The 19,015-nt window shown below is 38.5% G+C and overlaps 1 protein-coding gene across 1 annotated transcript in view; it reads left to right on the plus strand.

Moving 5' to 3' along the window:
• The window catches only part of LOC114648378 (ALK tyrosine kinase receptor), a 1,111,743-nt gene extending 1,094,315 nt beyond the window's left edge, over positions 1 to 17,428 (plus strand). The window contains 1 exon segment of the mRNA XM_051925325.1: positions 15,705 to 17,428. Within this exon segment, the coding sequence (XP_051781285.1) occupies positions 15,705 to 16,529 (825 nt within the window). The 3' untranslated portion in view covers positions 16,530 to 17,428.
• The last annotated feature ends 1,587 nt before the right edge of the window (positions 17,429 to 19,015 follow it).

Here is a 19,015-nt window from a genome sequence, read left to right on the forward strand (position 1 = left end):
TGTGCTTTTATCCAGTGGAACTGCATATTTTCAAACACAACACATTCAGATTACATTTTGTTAATATTCATCTCTGGAAAAAGCTTTATTGAATTGTTTATAAATCTGAACCATTAACAAAATCAAAAATTACCATTGTGAATTTTATGCTTTTTTTCTTTAAAAAAATCACACTTTACATACTGGAAATGGGCTGGTTTAGGCAGAAATTTATTTGACCTTTATGGGACAATCTTTTATTGATATACACTGCTAAAATCCCAGTGTTTAGAAGGTGGCAACAAGCACTTGTGTTTCAAACTGAAACCTAAAGAGAAGTGTACAAGCATTTGTTCAGAGTGAGGAATTGTAAGAAGTGAAGAGAAGATTGCAGTAATTCGGACAGTTTCCTCCCACGCATCAAAGACGTGCTGGTAATGTTAAGTGGAAGCTCCAAACTGGCATGGTGCTGGTGTGCCCGGTGATCCATTAATTTACTGTCCAGGGTTTATTTCTGCCTGAAGCACTCAAAATATGAACAGGAATAGAAATAGGAATAGGTGTTTGATCAGCGGCAGATCAAAAAGTTGTTGAGTAAATCCAGCTGCATATTAATTCTTACAGGCCTACAGACTCAAACCCTGTGGCATACTGAGAAAACACATATTTATGTGTGATATGTACTTGCTCATTATGATGTTTTGAGGAGAAGTCAGTAGCTTTTAAATTGTAACAAGTATAAAAGCAACAACTGCCTTAACTGACTATGGCACAGTGGTTACCACGGCATTAATAAGATAAAAATCTGAGGAGGGTATTTTTATTTATTTATGCATGTTTTTAAATTGCAGTAACACCTTGACCTATCTCTTGTTAAAATTTGCAGGGCATGTAGTTTTGTCACAATATTGTCAGAATTTTTAAACAAAATGTCTGGTGTACAAAGTAAACTGCTGTTATTCATTCTCCCCCAGAAGTGTAGCTGGCATAGTGTCAGAAAGAAATTTATATTATTTAACATCACTCAATGTGCAGAACTAAAACTGAAAGGTGGGATTCCCAACCCTTCCATCTATTTATTTTTTAAACCATGTATTCCAGTTATACGGTTGTGTGCACTCAAGAGTATAATCTCACAGCACAAAGCAGGAATCAACCATGAAAGAATCAGCAGGTGCATACACCTGGGGCTTAGTCCTCAAAGACAGCGACTGAACCTGGATTTGAACCCAGTTACCTGAAGCTGGGGGGCAGAAGCTCAGACAAGTACAAAACTGGGCTGTCCTATTCCATGTGTTATATCTTTTAAAGGAAAGGTATGAGTGACTTTCCATAAGCTCATTCTTTCAAGTGAATAACTGATAAAGAATTGTAGTTGTTAAATGGACTAACTTAATTAATTAAGACCCTTATTTTATATACAAAAATATGTTGTATTTTTTGAGACTCCCTCATTCTTGATGTTTCTCAACATTTCAGCTGCTGCTCCATAGATACATGAATACTAGGAGCTCATTTTGCTTCCTAAAAACTATAGGTACAACCTTGGTATGGTAGGAAGGTGTTGTAACAGACTGAGGATGGGAGAATGAAATATAGATGCAATTAGAGAGATGGACGAAGGGAAAGCACAGACTTTATGTGCTTAGAGTATCAGGATTACAGAACTGTACATACTTTAAAAATATAAGATAATACCTGTTAAAAGATTTAATGATCGTGTTAGTGAGATCACTTTGATCCATTTGCGACCACTTCCTGGGCATTGACAAATATGTAGATCTAAAGACATTAACTTTTAAAACTAAAATAAAGGACTGAAGGAAAAATGTGCATTATGTATATTACAGTAATATGTGAGATCTTACTAATTTCACAATATACAGTATATTGTATTTACAAATATTTCACTGTCCTGTGGTATTACTTAATTGGGATATTCACATCCACTCTAAGTGCTCTTAGCTATACATTCAAAACTCTACAATGATTGAAGACAGAGAGAGACTGATGGAAAGTATAGGCACACAACTTTAAACTTTCTTTTCTTACCCTTGGTATGTACAGACATGCATCATTTTATTTATTATTTGGAGCCATTTTATGTAGAACCCTCTGTTATGCGAAACAACTACAGATGTGTGTTACTATTTAACCACTAGTGCTTTCAATTGGCTTAGTGTTGTATGAAGTAGCAAACAGTCATAATTGAGTCAAAAGTAAAGTTATCTTGGTCTCGTCCGTTGCAAGAGATGGACGTCTGAAGCAAAGCTCCATTAGCAGCGGTGTTATTTTTTAATATTATTTCTTTATTATCCTGAGATATCCTGTATTTATCCAACCCGAGGGTTCTACTGCAGTATATGCAAGCATATATAAACATGGTCAGTAAGAAAGGGGCTCAGAAAGAAATGGAAAAGAAAACTAAAGCTACATCCAAACCCAGAGCAGCAAGTCCAAGTTCAAGTTCAAACTCAAGGCACAGCCTTTCAGAGACTGACCTGGAACAGACAGGTGAAAGCCCTGACTCCTCAGGACCATGGTCCGCTGCATCGTCTCCAGTTGAGAGCGAAATGGGGAGCGAATGTGTGAGTGACACAGGTCACAATAGCTCACCGATTGGAGAAGATCATTTGAAACTGGAAAAGGCCTTGCAGTCCATGCTTTCACCTACGCCATGTGAGCCGGGAACATTGGCTGTAATAGAGCCCGCCGCTTCACCTACGGTGTTCGAAAGCAGAAATGACCTGTCCGAGCTGAAGGTGATGATCGCTGTGCTAAAGCAAGAGATAAAGAATGATATAAAGAAAAGTGAGAAGGCAAGTAAGAAGCTGCTACGGCGGGAGCTGCAAGAGCTGCAGCAGGAAAACAAAGACTCGGAGAAACGCGTATATATCCGCTTTGAGGCGGCCTTTAATGCGATGCTGGATAAAATTGAGACGCACATTCAGGAACGCACGTCTAAACTGAGCACTCTTGCCAATCAGCTGCAAGATGTTAAGCAGGCATTCACAACACAAATTGAAATAGTCAAAAATCTAGCATCCACTGCTGATGGAAAAGCAACAGCTGCCAGTTCCAAATGCAAAAAACTCGGAGACAGACTTGCTGCTCTGGAAGATGGAAACAGAAGGAATAATATTAGAATAGAAGGTCTGCCTGAGAATCATGAAAATCCAAACCCAGTGAAATTCGCAGCTGAACTATTTTCTAAAATAATTGGAGAGGACTTTAAATCAGATACCGAGATAGCAGCAGCTTATCGCATATGCAGATCAAATACCTTTAGACCTAGGTCTTTTATTATCTGCTTTGAGAGATTATTATATAAGCTAGATGTGATAGCACTCCTCAGATGCAAGCAAGAGATTATATTTGAATATAACCACATTTGTACTTTCCCTGATTTCTCTCCCGCAACAGCTGTTAAACGTGCAGCCTTCTACAACATTAAACAGTGGTTACGGCAAGCCGATATCAAATACAGCCTCTTGTACCCTGCCAAACTAAAAGTGGATGTTCAAGGCCAATACCACGTCTTTTCAAGCAAGGAGGAAGCAGAAAAGCAATTAAGAAAGCTGATCCCGACACTATTCTGAAACACAATAGTCAGTCGCATCCTGTCATGGCATGGCAAGGAGAGATCACCTGCTATCTGATCCACTTGTAATGATACGGGTATTATAATTATACATCCTTTTCATTACTTGGACGCTTTCTGTTTATGTTTTAATTACAGTTATAGACGTGTGTGTGGAAGAAATTAACCCTTTTTTTTTTCTTACTACCCTAAAGTAAATCATTCCTCCCCTAAACTTTGCGACTCTTCAATTTCACCCGGGCTGGGGGGTGCTAAACGTTAACATTATTCAAAGTTATTGTCTGTTTTTACCTGCATTTTTATTACTCTTTAATATTGTTTTTTGTATCAGTATGCTGCTGCTGGAGTATGTGAATTTCCCCATGGGATTAATAAAGTCTATCTATCTATCTACAGTGCATCCGGAAAGTATTCACAGCGCATCACTTTTTCCACATTTTGTTATGTTACAGCCTTATTCCAAAATGGATTCAATTCATTTTTTCCCTCAGAATTCTACACACAACACCCCATAATGACAACGTGAAAAAAGTTTACTTGAGGTTTTTGCAAATTTATTAAAAATAAAAAAATTGAGAAAGCACATGTACATAAGTATTCACAGCCTTTGCCATGTAGCTCAAAATTGAGCTCAGGTGCATCCTGTTTCCCCTGATCATCCTTAAGATGTTTCTGCACCGGTGGCAAATTCAGTTGATTGGACATGATTTGGAAAGGCACACACCTGTCTATATAAGGTCCCACAGTTGACAGTTCATGTCAGAGCACAAACCAAGCATGAAGTCAAAGGAATTGTCTGTAGACCTCTGAGACAGGATTGTCTCAAGGCACAAATCTGGGGAAGGTTACAGAAAAAATTCTGCTGCTTTGAAGGTCCCAATGAGCACAGTGGCCTCCATCATCCATAAGTGGAAGAAGTTCGAAACCACCAAGACTCTTCCTAGAGCTGGCCGGCCATCTAAACTGAGCAATAGGGGGAGAAGGGCCTTGGTCACTCTATCAGAGCTCCAGAGGTCCTTTGTGGAGAGAGGAGAACCTTCCAGAAGGACAACCATCTCTGCAGCAATCCACCAATCAGGCCTGTATGGTAGAGTGGCCAGACGGAAGCCACTCCTTAGTAAAAGGCACATGGCAGCCCGCCTGGAGTTTGCCAAACGGCACCTGAAGGACTCTCAGACCATGAGAAAGAAAATTCTCTGATCTGATGAGACAAAGATTGAACTCTTCGGTGTGAATGTCAGGCGTCACGTTTGGAGGAAACCAGGCACCGCTCATCACCAGGCCAATACCATCCCTACAGTGAAGCATGGTGGTGGCAGCATCATGCTGTGGGGATGTTTTTCAGCGGCAGGGACTGGGAGACTAGTCAGGATAAAGGGAAAGATGACTGCAGCAATGTACAGAGACATCCTGGATGAAAACCTGCTCCACAGCGCTCTTGACATCAGACTGGGGAGATGGTTCATCTTTCAGCAGGACAACGACCCTAAGCACACAGCCAAGATATCAAAGGAGTGGCTTCAGGACAACTCTGTGAATGTCCTTGAGTGGCCCAGCCAGAGCCCAGAGTTGAATCCGATTGAACATCTCTGGAGAGATCTTAAAATGGCTGTGCACCGACGCTTCCCATCCAACCTGATGGAGCTTGAGAGGTGCTGCAAAGAGGAATGGGCGAAACTGGTCAAGGATAGGTGTGCCAAGCTTGTGGCTGAGGCTGTAATTGCTGCCAAAGGTGCATCGACAAAGTATTGAGCAAAGGCTGTGAATACTTATGTACATGTGATTTCTCAGTTTTTTTATTTTTAATAAATTTGCAAAAATCTCAAGTAAACTTTTTTCACGTTGTCATTATGGGGTGTTGTGTGTAGAATTCTGTGGAAAAAATTTATTTAATCCATTTTGGAATAAGGCTATAACATAACAAAATGTGGAAAAAGTGATGCGCTGTGAACACTTTCTGGATGTTATCTATCTATCTATCTATCTATCTATCTATCTATCTATCTATCTATCTATCTATCTATCTATCTATCTAAAGGAGACTGTTTAACATCATACCCTTGGTTTATTGTTATTATTGCATTAAGACTTACTATGCTTATCCTGGACCACTTTCTAACACCATCTCCTGGATTTATTATCTTATTACTTTAAGATTGCTGAACGTTATATATTTTATGCTTATAGTTTGTTAATGATTATATATAATCCTAGTTTGTTAATGATTATATTTTAGGCATATAGTATTTAGACTATATTGGCAATAGATATCTCTACTTTTTAATCCTAAAACACCGCTGCGTGGGGGCTTGTTTTGCTTTGGACGTGTTCTATCTCTAGGTATGTCAGAGGACCGATACTTTGTGAAGTGGGGTCCAACCTCACGTGGGGAGGCAAAAGGCAGGGTGGGGGAGAGAAAGAGAGCAGGCTATATCTAATCTATCCTTTTAACCCTTATAATTATAACTACCAACGTAACAACAGGCTGCATGGCAATAACTCTTGGGGATATAGGAAATTAAGGTTAAAGCTGTCTCACTTCCAGTTAAGACTATAAAATGACATCAAAAACTCAGAATCAATATCTCCATGATGGGACAGTCAACTTTGTGAGCTGGAATGTTAAAGGCCTGAATCATGAATTAAAGAGAAAGAAAGTACTCTCTCACCTAACAGGTTTAAACGCTAAAATAGTATTTTTACAGGAGACCCATTTACTAAGCAAGGTTCAGTTCCATCTGCAAAAAGACTGGACTGGCCAAACGTTCCATTCTAGCTTTACAAAGAAAACTAGAGGGGTGGGAATTCTCATAAATACAACAGTCCCATTTGTAGCATCAGATGTAGTATCTGATCCGGAAGGGAGATATGTGATGGTCATGGACATCTTATTTAACTGTAAAATGATTTTGATAAATGTTTATGCACCTAATGTCGATGATAAGGAATTCATACAAAACATATTTGCATCCATCCCCAGTGTGAGCACTCATAAAATTATAATGGCCGGGGACTTTGTGTTTTAAATCCACTCTTAGATAGGACTCCTGTCACAAGGGGATGACATCTAGCACTGCAAAGATAATTACACAGTTTGTAACTGACCACAACTTATCAGACCCCTGGACGTTTCTAAACCAAAACTCAAGAACATATTCTTTCTACTCACCAGTACATCATTGCTACTCAAGAATAGATTATTTCTTTATATATAATAATTTCTTGCCTATGATTAAATCTTGCAAGTACGATGCTATTGTTATTTCCAACCATGCACCTCTGATCTTGGAGCTAAAATCACTATGCCCCACACACTCACCTCGTAGATGCCGTCTTAACCCACTTCTATTAACAGAGGAGAACTGTACTGAATTTATATCCAAACAAATCAGTTTCTTCCTAGAGACAAACACATCCTCAGAGGTCTCTGCAGGAATACTCTGGGAAACTCTAAAGGCCTTCTTAAGAGGACAGATTATTTCATATCTTTCCCACATGAATAAATTAGAAACCAAGAAAGTATCAGAACTAAAAAGCGAAATTACTAGAATAGATGAAGAACATGCCAGGCTTTCAAGCGAGGCTCTACATAGGAAAAGGCAGGCTCTGCATTCAGAACGCAACCTCTTGACAACTAAATAAACTGAACAACTAATTTATAAATCCAGATATCATTACTATGAAACACGGATTGAAAGCTTTTAGCTCAACAAATCCACAAGCAAGAAGTTCACAATGCAATCCCAGTAATCACCAACACGAACTGAGACGAAATCATTGACCATAAAAATATAATGCACACATTTAGAGACTACTATAAATCCTTATATTCTACTAAGTTTAAAGAAGACAACACACAATCTAATGCATTTCTGGATACATTACAGTTACCACAAATAGATACTTTTAGTGCGGAGGAACTGGGTAAACCTCTGGTGCTATCAGAATTACTAGATGCTATAAAGTCACTTCAAGGCGGGAAAGTAGCAGGCCCTGATGGCTACCCTGCAAAATTTTATATGAAATTCTTCGCTCAGCTAGCTCCACACTCATTAGCAACATTTACAGAAGCTAGAGAAAATCAAATTCTACCTCAAACTTGTCACCAAGCATTAATCACTGTCTTCACGAAACAAAATAAGGACTTATTACAATGTGCATCATACAGACCAATTTCACTTCTGAATAATGATGTTAAGATACTCTCAAAAATCATAGCTAGAAGGATGGAGAAAGTGCTCCCTTGGTAATGTCACAAGATCAAACTGGATTTATCAAGGGTCGACACTTATCCTCCAATCTTCGACACCTGTTTAATGTAATATACTCACCAACAAAGTCAAACACCCCAGAAATATTATTATCATTGGATGCAGAAAAAGCATTTGACATGATTGAATGGAAATACCTTTTCACTGCATTGGAGAAATTTGGGTTTGGCCCGAACATTTGTGCATGGATCAAACTACTGTATACCAATCCAGAAGCTTCAGTTTGTATTAACAACATTTGTTCAGACTACTTTAAATTAGAACGTGGTACCAGACAAGGATGCCCCATGTCACTACTGCTATTTGCAATTGCCATTGAACCACTGGCGGTTCACTGTCGAAATGCTGATCAGATAAATGGGATTATGAGAGAAGGACTGGAACAAAAAATTTCTCTATATGCAGATGATATGGTACTGTATATATAAGGCCCACAAAATTCTGTGCCGCAGTCTTAACAGTACTTACAGAATTTCAAAAGATCTCTGGTCTCATAATTAATTTGAATAAAAGTGTACTCTTTCCAGTGAATTCTCAAGCACACAATATTAGATTGGACACCTTCCCTTTTATCATTGCAGATCACTTTAAATACCTAGGGGTAAACATCACAAGTAAACACAAAGCTCTTTATCAACAAAATTTTGCCGTCTGTATGGAAAAAAGTAAGCAAGATTTGCTTAGATGGTCTACCCTTCATCTCACTCCAGCTGGAAGAATGAACGTTGTTAAGATGAATATTCTTCCTAAGCTTCTTTTTTTATTTCAAAACATTCCAATATACAGTTAGGTCCATAAATATTTGGACAGCAACAACTTTTTTCTAATTTTGGTTCTGTACATTACCACAATGAATTTTAAATGAAACAACTCAGATGCAGTTGAAGTGCAGACTTTCAGCTTTAATTCAGTGGGGTGAACAAAACAATTGCATAAAAATGTGAGGCAACTAAAGCATTTTTTTAACACAATCCCTTCATTTCAGGGGCTCAAAAGTAATTGGACAATTGACTCAAAGTCTATTTCATGGGCAGTTGTGGGCAAGTCCGTCGTTATGCCATTATCAATTAAGCAGATAAAAGGCCTGGAGTTGATTTGAGGTGTGGTGCTTGCATGTGGAAGATTTTGCTGTGAACAGACAACATGCGGTCAAAGAGGCTCTCCGTGCAAGGTGCAAGCCACTCATAAGCCTCAAGAATAGAAAGGCTACATTGGACTTTTCTAAAGAACATCTAAAAAAGCCAGCACAGTTCTGGAAAAACATTCTTTGGACAGATGAAACCAAGATCAAACTCTACCAGAATGTTGGCATGAAAACAGTATGGAGAAGGCGTGGAACAGCTCATTATCCAAAGCATACCACATCATCTGTAAAACACGGTGGAGGCAGTGTGATGGCTTGGGCATGCATGGCTGCCAGTGGCACTGGGACACTAGTGTTTATTGATGATGTGACACAGGACAGAAGCAGCCAAATGAATTCTGAGGTGTTCAGAGACATACTGTCTGCTCAAATCCAGCTAAATGCCATCAAATTGATTGGGCGGCGTTTCGTGATACAGATGGACAATGACCCAAAACATCCAAAGCAACCCAGGAGTTTATTAAAGCAAAGAAGTGGAAAACTCTTGAATGGCCAAGTCAGTCACCTGATCTTAACCCATCTGAGCATGCATTTCACTTGTTGAAGACTAAACTTTGGACAGAAAGGCCCACAAACGAACAGCAACTGAAAGCCGCTGCAGTAAAGGCCTGGCAGAGGATTAAAAAGGAGGAAACCCAGCATCTGGTGATGTCCATGAATTCAAGACTTCTGGCTGTCATTGCCAGCAAAGGGTTTTCAACCAAATATTAGAAATGAACATTTTATTTCCAGTTATTTAATTTGTCCAATTACTTTTCAGCCCCTAAAATGAAGGGTTTGTGTTAAAAAATGCTTTAGTTGCCTCACATTTTTATGAAATCGTTTTCTTCACCCCACTGAATTAAAGCTGAAAGTCTGCACTTCAACTGCATCTGAGTTGTTTCATTTAAAATTCATTGTGGTAATGTACAGAACCAAAATTAGAAAAAAGTTGTCTTTGTCCAAATATTTATGGACCTAACTGTACATCAATAAATAATTTTTTAAGCAATTTGATTCAACAATAACCTCATTTATTTGGAACTCAAAACATCCACGTATCAAAAGAGCGACCCTACAAAGACCTAAGGCAGAAGGTGGCATGGCTCTACCTAACTTTCAGTTTTATTACTGGGCAGCAAACATATAAGCTATAAAAACCTGAACACAAATAGATGAACATACACAGGCTTGGTCTGCAATAGAAGTAAAATCCTGCAGTACTTCTTTATATTCTCTGCTTTGTGCCCCAATAAATGCAAGGTATCGCCAATATACTAATAACCCAATTGTGCTTCACTCACTCAGAATATGGAATCAGTGTAGAAAGCATTTTAAGATGGAGAAGTTTTTATCTGTGGCACCTCTGCAAGAGAAATGCCTCTTTCAACCCTCACAAACATATGCAGTTTTTAATATCTGGAAAAGATTTGGGATTAAATTGCTCAGAGATCTTTATATTGACAACATCTTTGCATCCTACGAACAATTACATTCCAAATTCAACTTTCCAGCTACACATTTCTTTCACTATCTTCAAATTAGGAACTTTGTTAAACAGAACCTGCCCGATTTTCCTCATCTTGCACCCTTGTCCACACTGGAAAAAATATTGCTCAATTTCAAGGATTTAGACACCATCTCTGGAATATATAAAATTATTTTACAGTCCCTCCCTTTCAAAGATCCAAGAGGACAATGGGAAAAAGATCTCTTAACCAATATATCAGAAAAGGAGTGGAAAACAGCCATGCAGAGACTTCACTCGAGCTCCATATGCGCAAAGCATACAATTATTCAACTCAAAATTATATATCGAGCACATCTGTCTCGCCTAAAACTGTCCAAAATGTTTCCAGGGCAAGATCCAACCTGCGAACGCTGCAATCAAGTCCCAGCCTCACTGGGTCACATGTTTTGGGCCTGCACCAAATTAACATCATTTTGGACCAAAATTGTTAAGTGCCTTTCAGACAGCCTTGGTGTCACAATCCCTCCTAACCCATTAACAGCTGTGTTTGGTGTTCTTCCAGATGGGTTTAAAGTGGAGAAGGACAAACAAACTGTGATTGCATTCACTATACTTTTGGCACGCAGACTTATTTTGCTAAACTGGAAGAATCTTAACGCTCCTCTTTTAAGTCAGTGGGTAACCAATGTTTTATACTATTTGAAATTGGAAAAAATCAAATATACAGTTAGAGGTTCTGTACGGAATTTTTTTAAAAACTGGCAGGATATAATCAATAAAACTTTAGAATAAGCTATTAAAGCACAGAGGAAGTAATTATCTCTGCATCTCTTTTTCCTCTCCATTCATCTCTACTGGCCTATTAAACTCATCAATTTAGGTATGTCTACAAGCCTTAAGTTTTACTCTGTTGGCCATGCTCTCTCTCTCAGGGGTGGGGTCAACTTGTTTTTTTTTTTTCAATCCTATTATTTGTAAAAATTGATTGATTTGTATGAATGATTACAATAAAATTAATTTAAAAAATTAGTCATCACTTTCTGGAAAGTGGTGCAAGTAAAAGTAAAATTTTGCCCATGACTAAACTACTCAAGCAGAAGGTAATTGTACTTAAGTATCAAAAGTGTAAGAGAATGTAGGATCCCTTCCTCATTTTTTTATATACAGTACCAGCAAAAAGGTTCTTACGTACGACTATCTTCTTAATGTGTGCGAGTCATATTACAATCGTTAATAAACTATACTTTCTAAATTCAGTGGTATGGGCAAATAGAAGAGGCATACAGGCTTTCCCTGATTTAAGAAGGAGCAAATCCATTTCTAAAGAACCTTTGGTATGGGGATATTTTGTAACACAAACCCATAACACTAGAATTCCTGAAGCCTATGAAAAATCTCGTAATCCCTGTCCACCTTCAATACTTTCGCACCTTTCCATCAGTGTCTTTTGTTTTGTAAATGTGTCAATAGAGCAAGCAGTCTGCTGTCCCATCCCCCTTCGTCTTGACAGACCTTAACTCTCCCAGCTCAAGCCAAGACTCCTTATCTGCATGTGAGGTTCCTGGTGTTGCATAGAGTTAATAATACAGTATATCGTTATTTGGAATACATGCGTTTCATGTGTGTTCCGTGTCTACAAAGATCTGGGTGAGTGTAGGATGAAAGGCAATGTGAGAAATGCTGAACATATACCTAAAGCAGAAACTTTTTCCATGTTATAATAATAATGATGAGAAGTGTATAATGTGTGAAGACTTTAGTCCAAATATCAAATAAAAACACGTGTGCTTTTATTCAAGAATATAACCAAAGGAAAAAAAAAAGCATTCGATTTACATGTGGCTGTCAATGAGTTAAAAACACAAGCTCAAATGTCAATCAACAGGAATTTACATGTATTCTTGAAACCCAAAGGTCCCGGGTTTGAGACCGGGTGCTCCATGTTTTGAGTAGTAAACTGCTATTATTATTATTATTTCTACAATATAATAAAAAATACATTTGATTTGAGTCTGTAACACCCGGTGTAAATTTTGGCTACTTGTAAAAGTTAGTGCTTGTTTTTTTATTATTCAGTTTTATTCTGTCAGTGACATTCACGTGGTTCAATGAATCAAAGATACAATGTCCCATGACCGCAATCAGACTGGACAAAGGCAGGACTGTAGCAGCAGACAGCTTCTTCACAGCGCTTTCGCTGGCTAATTGACTGCTGTGCACCACAATGCAACTTTGCTTGGCCCCATAAGTAAAATGAGACTTCCACCTGCAGCTAAAGTCACTCCAGTACGTAAGCAATTCACCACACTAGTGTTTAGATCTGGCAAGGACTATATAAGGGAGGTAGTGGACAGAGCTTGCTGGGAGGTGTGGAGGAGAGATTTGTGTGTCTTATTATTATTGTGTTGCCTGTTTATGGTGCTGGAGGTGCTTCAGGGCACTATTACAAGAAAAAAAAGTATTAAACAACTTCTTGGTGATTTTACCCTGTGTTCAGTGTGTCTGTCTGTTGGGTTGAAAGAGGCAACAGCAACCTCTAGCGTCATACAAGTTCTTACCTCTGCACCATTCAAGAATAGGTGTAAACTCCCTGTAGATTGACATTTGAACTTGAGTTTTTAACTCATTGACAGCCACATGTAAATCGAATGCTTTTTTTTCCCCCCTTTGGTTATATTCTTGAATAAAAGCCTACGTGCTTATTTGATGTTTGGACTAAAGTCTTCATACATTATGCGCTTCTTGTCATTATTAGTCATTATTTGTCATCATGGAAAAAGTTTCTGCTTTAGGTATATGTTCAGCATTTCTCGCATTTTCTTTCATCCTACACTCACCCAGATCTTTCTAGACACGGAAAACACATGAAATGCATGTATTTCAAATAACGATATACTGTATTATTTACTCTATACAACTCCAGGCACATCACCTCACATGCAGATAAGGAGCCTTGGCTTGAGCTCCGTCAAGGCTGGTGGATGGGATTGCAGGCAGCTATGCTGATCGACACATTTACAAAATAAAAGACGCTGATGGGAGAGATGTGAAGGGATTTAAGGTGGGCCGGGATTATGAGTTTTTTCATAGGCTTCAGGAATTCTAGTGTTAATTATGATTAATTTAAATGGAACGCATTTACAAGTGGTCTCTGGCCCCCAACATTTCTCTCATTTTTGTTCAAACATCATCAAACTACAGGAAAATTGATAGAATTAGTTTAATGTTAGTCATCAAGACAAGCCCTAATAAAGTTTAATAAAACCTTTTACCTAGATTTTATCACATTCAAAGCAATGATCTTTCATTTCTGGGGCTTTTCCAACTAGTTCACAATCTGTTCTGGAGACATGATTCTAAGGATAATGTGAAAAGATATATGAGCAACACACACAACACTGTGAGTAAACCACAACACATTAACAAAAAGCCTACTGTAAGTCACTGCAAATCAAGCTGTTTAGCAGGCTGTGGTGGAGGACAGTGTCTGAATGTGTCAGCTTTCCTAGTAATAACTGAGATTGGGATTGTGGGTCACGAACATCTAACTCCATTCTACGCACCTTAAACTGGTCCATAAGTATTCTAGTCTGCAGCAAGATCTACTTGGGCTGCAGCAACGTGTTTGGAATAACTGCATTGAAAATCATATGTTAGCACTAGAGCCATGCATTTAAAAATCATCCCAGATTCTTTGTATTCATGAAGTTTCCTAAAGTGGTTGCTCCTAAAGCAGGAGCATCCTATGTTTTCGATAACTGACTGAGTAAAACATTTTGTCTATTTGCATAGCTCTTCACTTTCTGGTATAATATTGCAGTAACGAATGTGTCTCTCTAACTATCAAAGTAAAAGTAGCCATTTGCTTTCAAAAAAGTACTAAAGTAGAAGTGAAAACAGACAAGAATATTTTATACTCAAGTAAAGAGACAAAGTACTTCTTCTTCATTACTCTACGACAGTGACTTGGCCCCGTAGCATCCTTGACATGCACTGCAATTTATCTGTAAACTCTACCCCTACTATGCTAATGAGAAAATAATCCTCACCTTTCTGAAATCAGGGCCTTCTTCCACTTCAAAGTGGACATATTTTATACATTTTATCTCTTTCAAGGTAGGCTTCGACAAAAGTCAACGGAAAGTGTTGAGGATAATCTCCTGAGCTATAGTGTTTGTTTTTATCCCCTAGATGGCAGCAAAGACCACTAGATAAACAGTGTCCCAGGCACTGTAAGTATTAATTTTCCTTACAACACTGCATTTAAATACTGACTGTTACTCTTGTAGGTAAGAAAGTGACATGAGAATACTGTTGTATGTATGTATGAGCGAGAGCGGTTTCATAGTACAAATTCCTGCGGCTGTTGTTTGGGAAGACTAACAAGCAAGCTCATTTATTCAGATAGTTTTTTCCTGTGTGTTTTTGAAGTGATGAGTGTTTAGACAAACAGATACAGCGAGAACATTTTTGTTTGTTTTTCCCTGTGAGTTATTAACCAATTCCCATTTCCTCACTTTGCAGTGTCTGATGAGAACAAAAAGCATAAACCAGACTATGTAGAAACAGGCAGAAAAAGAACAGCATCACCCATGTAGCACATACCGCAAACAGTGTGTATTACTTACTAGTACAAGCTTTAAACAGTATATATGTTTCAGATTAATCAAATATATTTATACATTTTGCAAATGTATGATAGAATTTTGATTTGTGTCAGAAAAAGTATGTTTACTTGGGATGGAAGCCTGCAGCTACTCATTTATGGGCAGGGGGTAAGGGTTGGAAAGTGACGGATAGTCTCCAAAGAGTTAAAGCTCTTGTCTGCAGTTATAAGCCACTTTGGGAAGAATGCCCTTAACTTCCAAAATAGAAGGCTTGTAACAGCTATCCTTTTTAATTTGTGGCCAGTGTTCCAAGGATGAAAATGAAATGATCACGTGGAGCCACAGAAAAAGACTTTTTGATTTTAACTTTGACTGAAAGTTGGAAACCAGTTCTACAATTTTTTTTTTTAAGGTCAAATAATTTTGAAGTTTTCTCTTAAAAGGTTTTTTTACTCCAGAGCACTGCCTCCAACTCATCTATTATCTCCAGTAACTAGTTGATTAAAGTTTGAAATCAGTGAATTATAAAACAGAATGTATTCTACAAAGATAACAGTGGACATATTGTTCTTTTCTCAAACCTTTGGTGTTGCTGCCTCTCATCCTTGATGTCTATTTCAGCCTCATTATTCTCTCTTGTTATTGCATGCAGGACCCTGATGTTGTGAACACACCACTGCCCATAGAATATGGCCCTGCCACAGAGGAAGAGGAGACAGTCCCAATGAGGCCCAAAAATCCAGGAAGTACACCTCCACTCTTGGTCGCGCAAAATTGTGAGGGTGAAGAATTGAGCAATCCTCGCATGTTACCAATATCACCTCCCACACCTCCTTGTCGACCATGCCATCTTCCAGTGGGGGAATCAAGCCCTTGTCCACCTCCTCAGCTACGGCCAGCACTAATGCAATGCATTCGAGTAACTCCCTTTATGGGAGAAGCAAGTGGGGGCCATATCAATATGGCCTTTTCCCAGGTACCACCTCAAGAGAGAGAAGCACGGAATGGCAATGCCACTAATTTGTGGAACCCCACATATGGTTCATGGTATGTAAATAAACAACGCACACAAGCAGAGGGAGAGGAAGACTGCAGAACATTCAGCAATAATGTAGGCAAGGCTCCACCCCGACCGCCACCGCCACCTCCTCCTCCACCCCCACCTCCTCCTCCACCTCCTCCTCTGGTGATTCTCGAACCAGCTGCCCTCTCACCAGAATCTGCCACACCTTCAGTCCCACTATTCAGACTAAGTAGGTTCCCCTGTGGGAATGTGGGCTATGGGTACCAGGAGCAGGGCTTACCTTTGGAGCAGAAACTTGGTCCGCTGCACAACAGGACAGGCAGCACAGAGTACAGTCATCCCCTTCTTGTCACTAAAGGACAAGGTGGTGAGCAGGATGTGTCGCGAAAGGGCCTGTTAAGCTGGGACGCCGGAATCCCTATGACAGAAGATGTCAGTGCCACTGTTCTATAGTGTCAAACTCTGAAGTTTTCCTTTCTTTGGTTTGGTTTTATTCCCCCAGACTAATGCTTCAAGCTCAAAGTGTAAACCACTTGCAAAGAGATTTGTAGTAGAAAGCTGTGTCTCAGTTTTCTGGAATCAAATGATAATATATTCATAAAATATTAGTTTACTACTATGTTTCAGCTGTTCATTGAAAGAAAAACAATTTTGATACGTGGGGAGATTATTTGCTTGTAAATAAATAAAGCTCATGTAAAAACCTTGCAAAATTGCCAGGAAGACCTGAACCAAAAGCATGGAAGTCAATAACTGGAGAACAGCTCTACTGTAGTTTTCTGTTCAACCCACTTTAAAAGCAGGACCAAATATCTTAAGAAAAAATGGTAGTAAATGCAATGCCACTGACTGAAAAGCAGCAGCAGAAGAGGTAAGGTCAAAAACTATTATGTGTGACACGTACACAGAGGATACTCCCAATGGACTGGATGTCGAGCACCAGAGGTGACTGCCTAGGTTTCAGCAGTATGCTACATATTTATAAGAAAATGACTCTGAGGTGACAATGGTCGCCTGACCTTTTGTAAAACTGAGCAAGACCTGTGGTTTCTAGCTGTCTGGACTTCATTTCTATGCACACTGCCTCCTTATCTGCACTGCTGAATTGTACGGTAGAGGCTGTACACAGATACAGCAGATGTATTTCCCAAATGTCTGATGCCAAACACTTGGGTAAAATGTGGTTTTTCAATGTGAAGAATGACAGAGACCAAACTCTACATTTGTCAATGTGCATCCTGATCACTTTTTAACATATGTGGGTGGCAATGCCAGTCACTTCTTGACAGGGCCTTTGTCTCACCTAACGCATGCTTAATAAGAACGGCTTCAAATAAAATTCTTTAAAAGTAGACTGTCAGTTAAATGTGTGTTTTATTATACAAATACTGTAAATGAATGAAAGAATTCTCTCAACAAAATGGTTTTATGCCTACCAACAAAAAATATGTAAAAATAAACACAATCTTCTGCCTGGAAAGAAGCAGCAGTTGAGTGCTTTCTTCTTCATTGTCAGTAACAACAGTGTCTGTTTCATTGGCACTCTCTGAAATTGATCAGTAAGTTAAAATATGTGCTACTTGATAAAGAAGATGAGACAGCAGACACAGTTTAAATCCACTCCTGGGGTAAAGCAGAGAGAAATTAGATGTTTTATTAAAAATAGGGCCTTAAAAGAGTACAATAATATGCTGTGTAACTAATAAAATTATACAGTTCCATGTAAAAGTGTTGAAACGGACACCTCACGCCAAATTACATGTTTTGTTGATGTTTGAAGTATAAAAGAAAAAAAAATTAAAATTTTTTATGAAATGAAAAAATAATTAAAAATGAAGAAAATAAATGTGGCATTTGCAAAAGTTTGGGCATCCTATCAGTTGTAAGGTTTCTTATTAGGTAAATTTACTGTGCCGCCTTTCTTTGTGCTTGTTGTATATCAAGATGTAGTTCAAAAGCCTGAAATCGGAATGTGCTCGTCAACAAAACCTTTACCTTATGGACAGAAAAATCACAAGTGAGTAACGTTTGTCTATTTCTCAAGTGCCTGCTTTTTGTTGACAGTAATTCACCTGCCACTTTGCACAGGAGAAATCGTTTCTACTTTCTCATATATGAAGTATAGAGGAAGTATAGTAATCATGAAAATATTCAACCTCAAGATTTTGATGAATCTTGACGTTTTAGACCTCCCCAAGTCCAAAAGTACCGTTTTTTGGAATTATGTCCGTGTGTAAACACTATAACTCAAAAACACAACGAGATAGATGGATGAAGTTTGGCATGTGGTTGTTATGCCAAAATTGTAGATCTTTATTGACTTTTGGGCTAAATCCATCAACTGGAAGTTACCTGAACAAATACTCGATTATTTATTAAATTCATGCAGCTGCAGAGTCCGATTTATTCAAGTTTACTTTTATAATAATTGTTCAATATATTATTAATTTTATTTGATTTGTTGTTGATTGTTCTTTAATGTACGTAATATAAAAATATAACCATTGTCTTGAGGTTTACTCCTCAAATATCCATCCCCATATCTGAGTACGCAAGAAGGCTAAGGATCTGTGCTGGTATCTAGAAGGTTGCCAGTTCCAATCCCCGTCACTGCCAAAAGAGATCCTACTCTGCTGGGCCCCTGAGCAAGACCCTTAACCTGTAATTGCTCCAGGGGCGCTGTACAATGGCTGACCCTGCTATCTGACCTCAAGGAGTATGCAAAAACTAACAAATTCCTAATACAAGAAATTGTATAAGGCGAAATAAAGAACAAAAAAGAAAAAGTCTAGGGGAGACCACTCCCGATTTTTGAAAGTAAAACGGCACTGACCGAGAGACTGACTAGGTCATCATACAAGATCAGCATATTGTTACTGACCAATCACTTTTGCTTTAAAAACGTCGTTTAACAACAAAGTGATACAAACAAAGGTAGA

The sequence above is a fragment of the Erpetoichthys calabaricus genome, chromosome 3 (assembly GCF_900747795.2).
Source record: "Erpetoichthys calabaricus chromosome 3, fErpCal1.3, whole genome shotgun sequence".
NCBI classification, from domain to species: Eukaryota; Metazoa; Chordata; class Cladistia; order Polypteriformes; family Polypteridae; genus Erpetoichthys; species Erpetoichthys calabaricus.